The sequence below is a fragment of the Pyxicephalus adspersus genome, chromosome 5, assembly GCF_032062135.1.
Source record: "Pyxicephalus adspersus chromosome 5, UCB_Pads_2.0, whole genome shotgun sequence".
NCBI classification, from domain to species: Eukaryota; Metazoa; Chordata; class Amphibia; order Anura; family Pyxicephalidae; genus Pyxicephalus; species Pyxicephalus adspersus.
The window spans coordinates 123,072,505-123,089,265 of record NC_092862.1 but is presented as its reverse complement, the minus strand read 5'-3'; the positions used below and the strand labels follow the sequence as shown (position 1 = coordinate 123,089,265).

Below are 16,761 nucleotides of genomic sequence, written 5' to 3'. Positions count from 1 at the left end.
TTCACATGTATGGAAATGCAGTAAAAGTATTTCACAATTAGGAAAAGATGATCTTGTTATCTAAAGTAGAAGTCTTATACCAAATCATGAAATACAAATAATATATTAGAGAAAAAGGGAAGTGTATTAGGGGGAAAACTTGTATTTTGAAAATGTTAACATTTATTTTTCATTTTTCTATTAAACATTTTAAAAATATAAGTATGTTTTATTTGCTTTTATAAGTGTATTCATTTTGAATGATTTATATCTTTTTACAAATAAACTGGCCAAGGGTAGACCCTTACATTTGTGTCATGTAGCACTATGAATTTTTTTTTAGGGCAGCAGAAGCTGTTTCCTTTCACACCTTCTCCTTTTAATTTAAAATTATGAAGCCAGAAAAATGAGAAGGATGGATTACTTATCCAGTTCACTCAGCTGTGTGTATTATTAAGCTCTATAAACAACAGGATTTTTTTCAGAAAAGCATGCCCAGAATATATCAGTGATTTAACAAGCAGTAAAATATGATTGAAAGCTACAGCTATTCAATTGCTGAGATCCAGAGACTAATTAAGAGACAAACATCAAGCCTGGGACTGTCTCTGAAATCAGAGACAATAAGCAACCATGACATACTTTGTCACGCTTCATTTAAAACTGGGTATTGCAAAATATCAGAATATATAAGCATTTAAAATGTTTTCTTTAGTGACACACACCCACTCCCTTAAATTTCATAGGGCAACCCAGTAAAAAGTATTTTCCTGAATAATACACTTGCACATGTAAATCATTCAGACAGGGCTCTCTCGTGAATAGATTGTTCCCTTTGATATGCAGAACTCGGCATCTAACATTTAAACAGTTTTGTCATATGAGAAAGGGCAGAGGCATGGTAAATACAGAGATGATCCACTCTTTTTATTATTCGGACACATTTGAATATCATAAAAAACAAAAAACAAACCAGCTTAAGGTCAGATAATTAAAAAAAATAAATTGATTTTAGCGGTTATTTAAAGATCATATTTATATATTTTTTTTAATTCATTGGGGAAAGGGGGCAATCTTGTACTGCTGTTGCCTTTATCCTAATTCCTAAATATTTAATTGTGTCTTAATAATGGAATACCATTAATTTTTATATTATACTTAAGCCATTATTTAGATCATAGAAGAAAGTATAATAAATATTTTCCGTAATAAAAGTTTACTATGTTGTCTACCCTTTTATATAAAGTAAAAATGTTGAGTTTAGATCCTCTTTAAGTGTACCATCTTGGCTTGGTAATTCAATGCTGCCCAATTATACAGAAGCTAGGGAATATTTAGGGGAGGTTTATACTAGAGATACTGCTTTTTCTTTTTTTTTTTATTTAGGAGGTTGCTTGTGGTAGCATTGCTGCTACATTCAGCGCCCAAGGGCAGTTTGCCACCTCAACTGCCTCCATAGACATGAACTGACCTGCTTTGCAAGGCATTTGCAACTAATTGCAAACTCTTGCACGTTCCTTTACAAATGCCTGAAAAAGCCTATTGGTTATTGTCTGTTACCACCCCAGGCTAACTAATAGTTTTCAGTCTATTCCCAATGCTGAAATGCTGCAGTTTTTTTTTTTTACTGCAATTCTGATTGTAATTTCAGCACATATACTGTGTTTGCTCAAAGAGGAACTAAACTCTGAACTAAACTCTAAACTCTAAACTAAACTAAACTGAAACTAAAAAAAAAAAAAATAACTTACCTTTAATCCCGCAGGGCAGTGCGATCCATCTGGGGGTGTCTTGCATCTGGTCCGGGGGGCCACCATCTTCTCCTCTTTTTCCTGTTCCTGGTTCTTCATCCTACGTCAACCACTTCAGGCGCAAGATCGGGTGACGTAGGATAAAAAAAAAATTGCCGATCTCACTGCGCATTATTATTCTTACACAGTATTTATATAGCGCCATCATGTTATGCAGCACTGTACAAAGTCCATAGTCATGTCACTAACTGTCCCTCAAATGAGCACACAATCTAATGTCCCTACTATAGTCACACGTCATTACTGTCTAAGGTCAATTTTAAGGGGAAGCCAATTAACCTAACTGCATGTTTTTGGGATGTGGGAGGAAACCGGAGTACCCGGAGGAAACCCATGCAGAAACGAGGAGAACCTGCAAACTCCATGCAGATAGTGTCCTGGCTGGGATTCGAACTTAGGACCTAGCGCTGCGAAGGCCGGAGTGCTAGCTCCTGAGCAGCCGTGCGAATGCGTGAGATCGGTAAATTTTTTCATTGAAGCGAAAAGGCTCCTTCTGCGTATGCGCAAGATGCTCGGGCATGCACAGAAGGAGCACCCAAGAGTCTCCCGGGATACGTGACGTAGGTAGCCTAGGCGATTGACAATTAGGGGGTGATGCTGCACCCTTTTTTTTTAAAGGGTGTTGCACCTAAAAAAAAACTTTTTATGTAAAGTGAAATTTCAGAGTTTAGGTACGCTTTAAATTTAAAACATACAATAGGTAATGTTCAGGTAGGCATTAGATAAAATTTGTCAAGGTAATAGTACAGTTTAGTCAAGTTTGCAAACAAAGCTAAAAATGCATATAGGGAAGGTTCAGGTCCATTTTGTTAGCTGACATAGTGATCATACAATCAGCAGCCACTGTGGTTAGTTGCTGGTCATTGGGGCTATCAGATGGAGCGAACAGCTTGGCCTGATGGCTGACACACATTGCATTATTATTCTATCAACATTAGGTATTGTGCGGGGAAATGTTAATCCACAGGACGCATTTACAGGAAATATGAGTTACAGAAGTATTATTTGGCCATCTCTCTAAGCAGTCACTTAGTATCTCTGCCTTTACTCAGTTATAGTAAATAGGCTACAAAATTAAGGATGTTATAACCTATCGGGGTCTGAACAGGAAGCACTGCAGGTGACAGGTAAGTATTTGGTAAGGATTTTCTAGATAACAGCCAGTATGGGGGACAGGCAGAGCTAAAATTCTCTTTTTGACTTGAAGTCTGTTTTAGGTCTATTCTAGTACTGCATGATTTTATTCTTTCTGTCAACATGGCATTGCTAGCAGCTTAGCCTGTGGCAAAGTTAGGTGTCAGAAGCCCAGCTGGCATTCAGCTTCTCGGAATAATAAACTCTTTTATAACCTAGCCTACTTGCTGCGGACCAATACAAAATTATACTATGCCTTTGCCGGGCTTTGTAGATTCATAATGCCAGGCTGTATACCACAACATCAAAAATAATTTTAAAAAAGCCAATGCTGACGTTTTCCTTTTTTCTTCCTTTGCAGCCTATAAGTAAGGTTAACAGCCCAACAAAAAACCCCACATTTTTAATGTTTTTTTAAAACTTTTAATCAAGTGAATATTTAAATGAAACACTGCACCAAATAAAAGTCCTTAAAAAAGGTCAGATTTCCGTTGGCCAATTAGTGTGGGCATCCAATCAATAATGTTCTTTCATAATACTGAAGTTATATAAAGTAAATGTGTTTTCATTTAGGAAAAAGTTGTGAGAGATTAGTATCTTTTTTTTAGGTTTTACTGCTTTCTGTATCCTTGGTATGGAGATTGGGGCTAGGTTTGGACTCCCAAAGAAAACAAGTGTTATTCCGTGACTTTGCCCCTCAGTCGGCCGTACCGTTTGCACATTTATAGCAGGTAGCAACGGGCGGCACTGAACCGCTCTCTGCTGCCTGCATACATTCTCTATGGGTTACATCTCACGCAATGGGCCTGATTTATTAAAGTTCTCCAAGGCTGCAGAGGATACACTTTCATCAGTGAAGCTGGGTGATCCAGCAAACCTGGAATGGATCAGTCCAGGATTGAAAACATTTGCAGAAATCCATTCCAGGTTTGCCTAGTCACTCAGGTTCACTGATAAAAGTGTATCTTCTCCAGCCTTGGAGAGCTTTAATAAATCAGGCCTAAGGAGTTGATTCAGGAGCCTCATCGCTGCAGCCTCACCTCCAGTATGAACATAGCCTAAGGACTAATTACTAAGGGTGCAGCTAGTGCACCTGCAAATTACATGGAGGAAAAAAGACCTACCAATCTCATATTCATCTCCTGTATACTCTTAGCATTAAATGAATAGGAAACGGCTAATTCACAATGGAGGTTGCACCTGCAGTTACAGGCAGTTACTGGCAGAAGAATGCCTGCCAGTCAACAATCCAAGACCAAGACAATCCAATTTTTTAGTTAACATGTTAACATTGAAACAGATGAGAATATCTCCTATTTGGGTTATGTAAGGATCATTTAGAAAGTAGTTGATTTGCAGCTCACAGGTGTTCAGCAGCACTGTAGGCGCAGGTGCAGCCACCTGTGTGAATGACCCTTTATGTTCTCTATATGTATGGATGACTACTACCATTTGGCCTGAATGTGGGGGGAAATCTAAAAGTTTAAGTTGTCACCAGAACAGGAATAGAAGGAAAAAAGATTGGGCTTTAGATATGATTTAAATACAGTTGGGGGTTAATGTATGACTTTTATGTAATAAAGTGACACTAATCTGTTCATAAAATAATGCGTAATCCTGCTGCTAGAATCTGCACACCATTCCTACCTTTGGGCTACTCTTTTTAATGAAAACATCCCTAAATGCCCCTGATAACTTTATATAACATGAATGCATAACCTCCCCCTCCCCCAAATGGAGGCCATGCTGGCCTAGTTATAGCTTTTTTGTAGCTTTATTTAAATTACCAAAAATATTATCCCTTAATAATAGCATTTTAATGCCATTTGTTAAAAAATACCCATTTAACTTGTTCTTGCCTGTTTGAATAGATATCAAATTGAGTTTTAAATGAAATGCATATTTTTTTTAGTCTAGTTGCACTTTAGCTTTGTGGATTTGCATACAGTGATGAAAGGAAGCAAATCTGCTCGATTCAATGCTTGTTATAGATTTAGAAAAGAAAATCTCCTGAAAATGGCAACAGTACTGAAAATTGCAGTAATTGCCACACTCGCTTTATAACCTTCAAAATAATTTATCGAGCTTGTGTTTTCATGAACTGTAAAATGATAGAGGATTTGTTAAAGGTTCCCGGGGTCCGGTCTTGTTTCCATAGCAGCAGTCAGACTTTAAATTCTTCATTTCTAAATATTCTTTTTGTCTACCTTATCTGTCAGATGATGTTATACTCAAAGGTTTGGCTTCACATTCACAACAGGACAGCGCTCATCATCTCCAGCCTTGGTGTTTGGAAACATACTGCGCTTGTGTTCCACATTCTGAACTGATATTATGCTTCATCTTGGCATCTGAGTCCCTGTCATTTTATCCTTTTAACATTTGCAAAAAGTTAAAGTGCTAGATTCAAGCTGGATTCAAAAATATACTTTATGTGGTTATCATTTAGTAATTATTGTGTACTGGTTTACCTAAAGCAAATGTCAGGAAGTCCAACCAATTTTGGCAGTTGTCAATGGATGGCCTCACGATGGGTTAGTAGATACTAGGCATCACTACTATTTAGGTTTATGGCTCATAAAGAATATGGTGCCCTTGGCATGATACCTGGATCCCAACTGTAGTGGGAGTAGGATCACTGATTTGTACAAAGGTAACAGCAGTTATTTTTTATTATGCCTAGGAAGTATATTCCTAGTCTTTCACTGTCTTCTGCATCATGTCACCAGTCTTCTACCAAACCTGCAGCATGTCACCAGTCTTCTACCAAACCTATAGCATGTCCCTGACTATCCTACGTAGCATTACATGTACTAAACAATTTGCAGGGTCCTTTGTAACTTGGACCGCCAACTAAGTAAGATCACTTATTTGTATAGGGGTAATAGCAGTGATCTGTATTAGCTTCAGCTAACATGTCCCCAGCCTTTCACTGTCTTTTGTGCCTTATCTCCAGTCTATAATGAAACCTGTAACATGCCCACACTATCTGATTACCATTTCTTCTAGTATGTCTGCAGTCTCTGACTATCCAATATAATATCAGACTGAACAATATCTGCATCCCTTGGACCCCAGCACTCCATAGAGGGAGTGAGAAAATTGATTTGAAAAGGGGTAATAGTACTGATCTCTAATTGAATTTGGTAACAAGTGCCCAATCGTTCTATATCTTATATAGCTTTGTCACAGTCTCTGACTATAATTTCTATTATGTCTGCAGTCTCTAGCAAACTTTGGAATATTACATGTACATCCTGCTGGGCAATGGTTAATTCCCTGATTAGTTTAATGAAGAAATAGTAATAGAGCCACAATGACAGTAAAGGTTAGGTACTTCCGCACAAAAAAGTCATGATTCTGGTTGCTGCCTAAAGAAAATCACTAATTTCAAGAAACCTACCCACCATGCATAACAATGTCATATACCCTCTTAATAAATTATTCCTTTTTTAAGTGAAAAGAGTTCCAGGAAAACTTTCTAAGTCTCTTCAAAGCCCCCCCTTTCTGACACTTATTTTCACCTTAGTGCTCTATTCCCAGTACTTTCCTTTGTTGTAGCTGGTGATCAGCCCTTTAGAGTAATAGATTGCATGTGACAGTGTTCAGGTTTAGAAGCCACTTGCTGGGCAAAAGCATGCATGAGTAAAGGGTTGATGTTCCACTGTCTTGGATCACTTGTAAGCGCTAGTTTTAGTACCAACTGCAACACAGGCAAAATACGTTTAAAGAGTGATCCATCACCTTTTCCCTCAATATCTCACAAGATATATTTTCTTGTGGCTATTAGCAGGTTAAGCAGTAATGAAATTAGAAAAAAAATGTGGCCCATTTAACATTCTTGTGGGAGGGTGAAACTCGCACTGGGGAGAAGGGCTGTTCTTGATTAAACATTGAGTACATATGATGTAGCAATAATGTTGATTAACACCAGGTAGGTCTATTTATAAAGCTGTTTTTGAGTGCTTTCTAAGCATATTATAAATCCATTACATACCCACCTTTACTAACTAATCTTGTGCATCTGGGTCATTATAATAATTAAGTCTCTGGTTGCTGAGATGTGTGTTCTCTAGTTTGATCAAATTGGAATGGGGATGGAATCCACGGGAACGATTTAATGGCATGTTTAAATGTGCTGGTTGTATCAAATGCTACTTTGTGAAAATTCCAAGGCAGATGATAATTGTTAAAAACATATTGGGGCGGGTAAGTAAATTAGTGATAGGTTTGCAGGTCCAATTTCTAAAGGTCACAAATCTCTTAACTAAAGAGAAAAATCATTATTTTAAGGACAGTGTGGTGCATATTTTGGACAGCTGGTTCATATGAGACATTAAAATAGCCACCCAAACCATACTGGAACAACCATTTAAATAGGGGTGGGGACCTTTACCTTAAATGTCACCTATTATGGATTATAGAAATAGAACAGGTTGATTTCAAAACTTTCATATCACCGGTTATTTTCCTGGACAATTAATCTGCCTTGACTCATTTTATGACCGTAGCGAGTTACCTGTGTGACTATAAACGCTCGTTTTTTTAGTGCACACCTACAGATCTAAAATGCTGTGTTATTTGTACTGAATGCCACTGTTGTGCCTTACCTTTCTAAAATAAAGTTCCAGAATAAATTAATCTTTCTAGAAAGATTAATTTATTTGCCCTTATCATTAAAATCTCCTAGTTGCTCTCTTCGCTCCCCCAATGACCTGCTAATGACTTCCTCACTCATAACCTCCTCACAGCTCAAAGACTTTTCTAGAGCTGCCCCGACCCCGGAACTCTTTTCCTCCTATTTGGCTTGTGCCTACTTTCTGCACATTAAACAAAATTCTTAAAACCCATCTTTTCAAACCGACCTAACCATCTTCGTCTGTCTCCTAAACCCTCACTACTCCCTCACCAGTCTATATCCCTCCTATTGCGTGCCACATCCGCCACCTTTTAGATTGTAAGCTCTTTTGGGCAGGGCCCTCTCCTCCTCCTCCTCTGTCTTTGTTTGTATCTCTCTGTCATTTGCAACCCCTTTAATATACAGCACTGTGTATTATGTTTGCACTTTATAAATACAGTTTCAGAATAACAATCTTAAATCTTTTTATGTTTTTTTTATGCGTTTTAAACATTTTTACATGCTAAAAAATGTTTTGTTTTTCTTTAGGTTGCTTGTTTGAAGATGACCTCTGCAAACCATATGAGATGTGTTTGAATGGTAAGTCCAAGTAAATACATTTTTCCTTCGCTCAACTGACCCTCTATTGCTACGACATTCACTGTTAAGCTGGATTTACTCAAGGAAGGGTTTCAGCCAAAATTAGAGTGGTTTATGCAGAGCAAAACAGAATGTGGTGAGAAGTTTGGTTTGCTGTTGGTGAAAACAAGCTGTGTGAGATATATTCCCTAATATTTCCTAATTCATCTCTAAAATTGTTTGAATACATTTCTTACCTTGGTTTTTGTTCTCTTCCTTATAGTTACCGAGGAGTACAAGGTCTGTTAGCGTATCTATGCCCCTGTTTATCTAATTGGTAGACATTGGTGGACTGAATTACCCACTAATTACCAAATGTATTCAGATTTTATTATGCTCAGGTCTAGCCCTGCTTTCTGTCTCTACCACTCTAATTTTGGCTGAAACCCTCTACCTGCTATCTTTTTTATTAGCCCATTACTGTGATAGGCAACCCTACTTGCAAATAATGAAGCTTAGAGGTAATAGCAGAACTGGTGATAGTGGAAGGTGGTAAAATATTAGAACACTCCAGTCTTGGGTTTTCCCTACAGGAGACACCTACCATGGCTCTACTACAGTTGGGTGTGGGAGATAATCCGAGAATGGTGCGAAAATTGTTGCTTCATGTATTCAGTGCAGCAAAACTTATCCTGGCCAGGGCCTGCAAGTCCCCCAGACTCAACTTTATAGAGGTGAAGGCTCACATGAATTAAGAGGTGAAGGCTCACAAAAACTCAGATGTTTTTGTGAACGAAAAAATGTCGACTCTGTTCCTGGACCGTTTTGCCTTCCAGGGCACACATTTGACACACAGTTCTTGAGAGTCTAAGGTGAGGTTTGTGAGGGATGCTGGATGGGCAACCCTCTTCCCTTAAACCCCCCCATTTTTTTTTATATGTCTGATGGTGGGAGAGGCCGGTTAACCTACCGCCTTGGTGTTGAATTACTTCAGTGCCAGCAGGAGTATACAGGTGGTTCCCGGATTAAGGACATCCGACATACGGATCACTCCTAGATTTGAACAGGGCTTCCATGCTCCCTCGTGTGCAGGGCGGAGGCTTTGGGGTGGGGGGGACGGTTTGCATGACTTGCAGAAGAAATCTTTTGCTAAACACAGCTGAGGCTGTGGGTGATACTAAAAGCTGAGCTGATCTGTAGCATCTTGTAACTATTTAATGACCAAGATAAACGCTGCAGTTGTTTGTTTTTGCATATCAAAGCACAGCTTGCTGCAGAAGTTAACCTCCCTGGCGGTATAATTATGTCAGTATTTTTATGTCAAAAGCGGTACGTTGTTTTGCATGGAAATTTGTTTTTTAACATTGTAGGCCTGTAATTCTTAGGAATAAGTCCCGGGTACAATAAAGTTTGAAACACAAATAATAAATTATAATATAATAAATATTTATAAATATATTTATAAAAAATAATAAAATAAAATAATTAACAATACATTTATATTAATAATTCAATCAAATGAAAACACTAAAATGTGTCCAAACAAAGATGCAATATTATTGTTAAATTAGTATTAATTAGTATTTATTTTTTAGTTTTCTTTTTTATCACTTTATTACTGTGATCAATGTGTTAAAAGTAGATTACAATGTAAGCTGGTTTTAAATTTCCCGCCAGGCCACGCCTCCCCACACTCCGTAATCCCGTTAGGTGAGTTATTAAATGTCTAGGCTCCATTTTTTTTTTGTTTTGCTTTGTTTGTGATTACCTTACAGTGAGGATTTTATACAGTAACTGACACCACACTACCTAATAATATGTTGAGACAAACATCTGTCCTAATTGTATTTATTAAAATAATGTACCTGTCCTGACTTACATACAAATTCAACTTAAGAACAAACCTACAAACAGTCCATTTCTCGTATTTTTTTACTTTGTTCGTGATTACCTTACAGTGAGGATTTTATACAGTAACTGACACCTCACTTCCTAATAATATGTTGAGACAAACATCTGTCCTAATTGTATTTAATAAAATAATGTACCTGTCCTGACTTACATACAAATTCAACTTAAGAACAAACCTACAAACAGTCCATTTCTCGTATGTAACCCGGGGACTACCTGTAATACTTATGGCATAACCAGATATTTTGTCGTATCTGCTTTATTGACACGTTGTTGCTTGTTATGATGTTATACTGTCCATGATTATGTAATTCTATTTTGCAATTTCTCATGACTATTTTGTATCTTGGTTTACTGTATTAAGGCTGTTGAAGCTATGTACAAAATGTTCGCTTCTATATTGTTAAAAACTCAATAAAAATATTTGTAACAAAAAAAAATGTCACTGGCAGTTTTATAGGTGAACTATAGTCATGGGTTAATTTAAAAAATAAAAGTCTTTTGAAAATATATATTTATTAATTTATTTATTTTCTTAGTGGCTTATTTCTGTCAAATTTGCCAAATCCCTTGGTACAGAATCTCTTGCATTCAGTGAATTATAAAAGTAACCTTACTCATTTATTGTTAGATGAATGACTCCTTTTTACAATTACTCTTGTAATATGTTCGTTTAAAATGCCATCTGCAATCCATTATGTTTTGTTGGCATCCACCGAAGCCAGAACAGAAATGCTGCCGCTACTGTCCCTTTATAATAAATTTTCTTGGAACAGATGAGAACAAATGTATAATTTTTGCAAAATAAGCACCCAGTGACAAAATATATTGGCCAAAACCTTTTTTTTCCAAGCAAGGCTTTAAAATGCTTAGTAGAACAATGTGTTTTTACAGCACTACATCCAAATAAATGACCAGCATACCGATCAGGTTTAATGAGAAAAAAACTTCTCTCGTTTTCTCGTTATATTTTCACTTGAACACTTCTTATGGCATTAATATTTTTGGGATGCAAGATTTGCTTCATGCAGAAACTAATTTGTATTCTGCGTGTTTTATTTGTCAAAGTATTACAACTGTCAGCAAGTCCTAAACTGGAATATTGGATTACTTTGTTGTATTACAAGTTTTATTCCGATTTATTGCACTGATACCTCCTGTAATTGCTTTGTTTTTATATTTCTGCTAAGTTTGAGGCATGGTTTAAGGTTATAAGAGCACCTGTGGGTAAAGATTGCATTTCTGTAAGTGTTGCTTTTAAAATGCAATTAAACTGTCAAGGTACCTACAGTGGATAAAAAAGTGTACACACCCCTGTTTAAATGCCAGGTTTTTGTGATGAAATAAAATGAGTACCAGGAAAGGATTTCTTCAAAGTCATCTGCTATTCTATGCTATTCAAATGTTTTGAATCCTGGACTAGATAGATCCATTCCAGGTTTGCTGGATCACCCAGTTTCACTGATGAAAGTGTATTCTCTCCTGCCTTGGAGAGCGTTAATAAATCAGACCCATTAATGCAAGTTCAAACTTAAAGTGGAAATGGAAGGCTATGCAGAAACACTTCAGTCTATTAAGTAAAAATCATATTGAGACCACCAAATAAAATGAAAGCTGGGGATAAACAACCAGAGATTGACCATATGTTTTTTTTATTTGTAGTTTATTGTTATGAATCACTTTTTCCCCCTCTAAGAATGCTCTCGGTCAGCGGAACTGGCAGAAAATGTATTTCTAAGTTTATATAAATATTCCTAACTCCTGCTTGCAAACCTTTAAGTTTTCTGATGCATTGTTGAATGGTATTAATACTGTCTAGTAACTTTTTAAGGCTTGCGGCTACTGCTGAAAACAGGTGTTATGTGATTATTGTGCAAATAAAGCTGTTCATTGAACCGAATAATGTTTTGGGTAAAGAGTGACATATGTAGCTGATTTAATGCATGAATGATGGCTGTTTCACACTGATTAAAGAATAGGCATGCTTTAGTAATAGCTTTCTTACCTTGGTTCCAGTGAGTGCTTAGGATTGATCTAAATCTTTAATTATGTGGTTCATAATACATTTTCACTGCAGTCCCAAAGCCTCCTTAAAGAGACACTGTCTTTTGTCCTTACAAAGTATACTTAGGTGTTCACATGCCCCTTGCCACCTCAATGCTGCTGGAGTCCTCCCTGAGTAATTTCTACTGTCAGATGGTGTAGGAGTTTACCCTATCCTGAATTGGCAAAGTGGCATTGTTTTACCCAGCGCACTCTCCCAGATATTAAAAAGTAAACACATTCTCCACCTTATTTACCTTGATTCATTTAATTTATTTAGTAAATTTCCATTTTTCTCATTAAATAGACATGTCGTGAAGTCATTACAATTTCCTAGGAGCTCTAGCAGCATCATAGCAAAGTTCATTGTTGATTCAGCTCTTCCTGTCTTTCCCTGCAGCAAGAGATCATTAGATTATTAGATTACCATGTTATCACTGATGACAGAACTATGATAAGTATCTGCTAGAGGAGTGTACACCGGAACTTCATCAAATTTCCTCCAACCCATCCTAACCCTGTGAAGAAGGCTGAAAGCTTTTGAAGATGAAGCAGATGTTCTAATTTGACTTTAGTTCAATTTAACATTATGCTATTGAAATATGCACACATTATATTTTTCCATAAAGCTAAAAGCAGAAAAGCTCTCTAAATTCAAAAGGCAAACTTTTACTTGAAGTATTACTATTCTACAATATTACATAAACTAACACTTAAGGGTTATGCTTTTATCATTTTTAATAGGAACTAAAAATAGATAAATAGATAATTGGAGAAGTGAGAGCAAATTTTCACTTGAGCAAATAGATCATTCACATCAGACTTTAAGCATGCTGGAGATTACAGTTCAATATTCATTATTCTATTGTCAAATACACAAGCAGGCACATTAACTGAACATTTTAGGGTTGTGGTAGAAAACGAAAGAATTTTTTAAAACTTCATGCAAATAGAGGCCTTTTTTCACATTTACACATCTTCACGGAGCTGCAAGGAAAGTTTTCTATCCATTTTTGGAGTGGAGGTTTGTTATGTCCAGGGCCAGATTTATTGGGAGTAAAGGGGGGGAGGGTACAAACAGGGAAATAAATAGGAAAGAAGAGGGTAGAGGTAGGGAAGAGGGTGGAGGTCGGGAGAGAGAAAGGAAAAGAAAATAAGTTAGATACGGGAAGAGAACTGTACGAGAGAGGGAGGGAGAGAGGAGCGAGAAAGAAGCGGAGAAAGAGGTAAAGGGTAAAGTGAGAAGGGAGGAATGAAGGTCAGGGTAGAGAGAGAGGAAGAGGGGAAAAGGGGAGTGAGGGAGGGGGAGAGATAAAAGGAGAGAACAGAGCAAGAGGGGGGGGGGGGGCACCGGGAGAGAGGAGAGAGAAGAGGAGAGAAAGCACGGAAAGAAAAATGGGGAGAAGGAGGTAAGGAAAATATAGAGAGTGAAGGGATGAGAGAGGAACGAGAGGAAGAGAGAGAGTATGAGAAAGAGGGACAGGGAAGTAAAGGAGAAGAAAGAGAGGTAGACAAAGAAAGGGGGGAGAAGAGGTAACAAGAGAGAGAGAGAGAAGAGGCGGCAGGGGGAAAGACATGGGGAAGGGAGAGAGGGAGGGGAAAGAAGGAGAAAGAGAGAGAAATAGAAAGAAAGAGGGAGAAGAGAAAAAAAGAGAGAAGTGAGTGAAAGTGGAGGAGGGAGAGAAAGGTAGAGATGAGAGAAAGAGGAGGAGATAAAGCAGGAAAGAAATGGGAAAAAGAGAGAGGGAGAAAAAAAGGGTAGAGAGAAGAAATGAGAGGGGAGTAATAAATGGAGGGAGAAGAAGAGAGAAAGTGATGAAGGGAAAAGGAAGAGAGAGAGGGAGAGGGAGAGTAGATTGTGAAGTGATACCTTCAATACAAATGTTACCCTGCACAGATCTCTGCACTATATGTGACCCTGGTATAATAATTTTCACTTAGAGCTTCCTGTTACTGTAGATCTGGTCAGTCAGCAGGTTTTAGTTCTACATAGAGATGTTATAACGCCACCCGTCTAGTAGTCATGGCACCCTAGGCCAAGATCTAGGTGGCCCTAAGAGAAATCTGGCCCTGGCTGTGTCCATATAGATCTCTCACTAGGAAAGGAAGCCAGCACGATTGATAAGTGTACTTCTCAGAGCCAACAAAAATACAAACTTGATTTGGACTATTCCGAAGAAGGGGTCACAGAGTACAGTGACTTGCAAAGGGTCAAGGACACTATATTGTTCCTGTCTATTTAAAACCAGTTTTCACATATTATATATGAAGGTAAGTAAGGGCTCCAAAATGTTGTATGTCCCATTACAATGATGGCTCTGGACCCTTGGTAGAAATGTGAAGCTTTCAAGGATATCTTTTTTTACTGTAATCAACAAATGTTCATACAAGTTAAAAAGCATTTGTGTGTAATAGTGAGAGCTTTTGATTTGCAAATCTGTTATTATGTTGTTAGGAATCCATTGATGGTCTCAAATTGCAATTTTTTTTACTGTGCTTGTACTTCCACCTGTAAGGTGCTTTGCTTGTATTCAGGCTGTAGTGTTACCTTAACAACAGAATTTTCATTTTGTTGAATAACGAGCCAACTTTATTATCTGTGTGTGCACCGGGCAGAGAAAATTATGAAACTGTCAAGCATTCTAAATGCTCGGTCTTTCAGCAAGATTGCCTTAGAAGGTTACTGGTGATCGTAAATTCACAGCAAAAATTATATTCAAAACTATAAAAACAGGGGAACTATTTTTTTCTGAAAGAGCTACTAAAGTGTGTAAGAAAAATTATATTCTGAAAAATTTGATCTGGTGGTATTCTGAGACCTAATTGCATTGCAAAAAGTCAAGTTGCCAGGGTGCCTTAGCTTCACCGACACGGCAGCAATGCAGAAGGATGCAGGTCGGTTATACCTGTCAACAACTTCCTGTGAACCACATGTAGGAGCCATACTGGGAGACAAAGTATTTTTACATTACACACTGGTAATCACTATTCCTTACTAAATATGTAGTACAGAAGGGAAAAGCAGATTGATGACCTTAATGTGCTGCTGTCCTTCATACTTCAATCATCAGGTTGGTGGTCTCACTTACAGGTAAACTGGACTCTTTGACTTTTGCAGATTTGGAATATTTCCTAGTATGACAGTTCATGAATTGGTATTTCCTGGATTTTTAGTTGACTGTTTTTTGTTCCTTGAAGATAACCATATATTAAAGCACTTTGTCTCAATGCTTTTAACATGGGAAAACCCTTGAAATAACTTTAAGGTCTTCAGGGAACCCCTGCTTTGATTTTTCTATCAGGGGGTCACAGTAAATTAGTTTGGTTATCAATGAGAAGAATGCTTCTTACATTGCCAGCCTTTACGAGGGATGTCACCCTTAGGCTGGGTCTACACCTGACGTTTTAAAAAACGTATTTATGCACTTTTATTACGCTAAAAAACATCTATGCCGTGGTTTTCTGCATTTTTACCGCCTTTTCCTGCGTTTTTTAACATGGTTACATTTCAAGTGCTTATAAATGCGGGAAAACGCCCCATTGAAATCAGTAGAAGCGGTTACCTGCATTTACACGCATTTTCCTGCGTTTTTGGGCATTTTCCAGCGTTAACTCCGCATTTTAATGTTTTAAATGTTGCAAGCAGAGTTATAGATAACGCTTATAAACGTGCCTCAAGGAAATGTCCTGGTGTAGATTAGCCCATTTGAATGCATGGGAATTTCAAACAGGTTAAACGCTGGGGAAAACGTTCGTGTAGACTAAGCCTTACAGAGAACCATGAAGATCAATGGTGTCGGTTAAGCTGGCCTGGGAGTCTCAAATTGCTCATTGCTCAAGGAACCAATAGCAACCTCTGGAGGAACCCTGGTTGAGACACACTTGCTTAAAGGATAACTGTTCTTTGAAACAAATTATTATAAGAGCCCCCGTTGCCCTTTGCATGGCACTGAGACTCTCTTCTACAGGCTGCAATGCCATGCAATATCATTCCACAGGAGAACATAGCTGAAGCACCAAGGCAACTCTAAATAATATATATATATATATATATATATATATATATTTATTTATATATTATTGGGGATCGAGGGGAGTTCTTGTTCTAATGTATACTTTATCTTTCAATTTGGCTGCTCCTGCATTTTAGAAATACAAATTTATTTGACCAAAATCATATCTAGGCATCCTGTGTGTCAATGCTTTTAGCTCACCCCATTTTGGTATCAGTGATTGATTTCTTCTAACAGCTGCTATCTCAGGCAATTGACTGGCGTAGTCTATACTAATCACAAGTACCAATTCACTGAACTTTACAGTCATTCACTCCTGAAAATAATTGTCAGCTCTCCTTTAAAGGATGTCGTCAATATCTGAGAACAGCAAACTATGTCCCACTCTGTTTCTTCTTCAGTAACATCAATTCACTCTAAACACTTTAGAAAAAGCGTGACATTCATTCCTCTACACAACACAAAAGACACAATCAAAGATGAGCACTCTTATAATTATGACTGCCAACGTTCAGTTGAAAGGAAAAAAGTTTTGGAACTCTGAATTATATTCATTTTTATCACATGTTTGCAGTATCACTTTGCTAGCGCAAAAAGCATCCAGATGACAATTAACTTTTTTTTAAAAGATTTGCTAGTTTTTCAGCTGCAGGTGGTACGTTTTGTTAAGCTG

At 37.5% G+C, this 16,761-nt stretch overlaps 1 protein-coding gene across 1 annotated transcript in view; it reads left to right on the top strand.

Moving 5' to 3' along the window:
* PTPRN2 (protein tyrosine phosphatase receptor type N2) overlaps nt 1–16,761 on the top strand; it is a gene marked incomplete in the record, with an annotated part of 519,721 nt that overhangs the window by 68,916 nt on the left and 434,044 nt on the right. Inside the window, 1 exon segment of the mRNA XM_072412607.1 lies at nt 8,092–8,142. Coding sequence (XP_072268708.1) covers nt 8,092–8,142 — 51 coding nt within the window.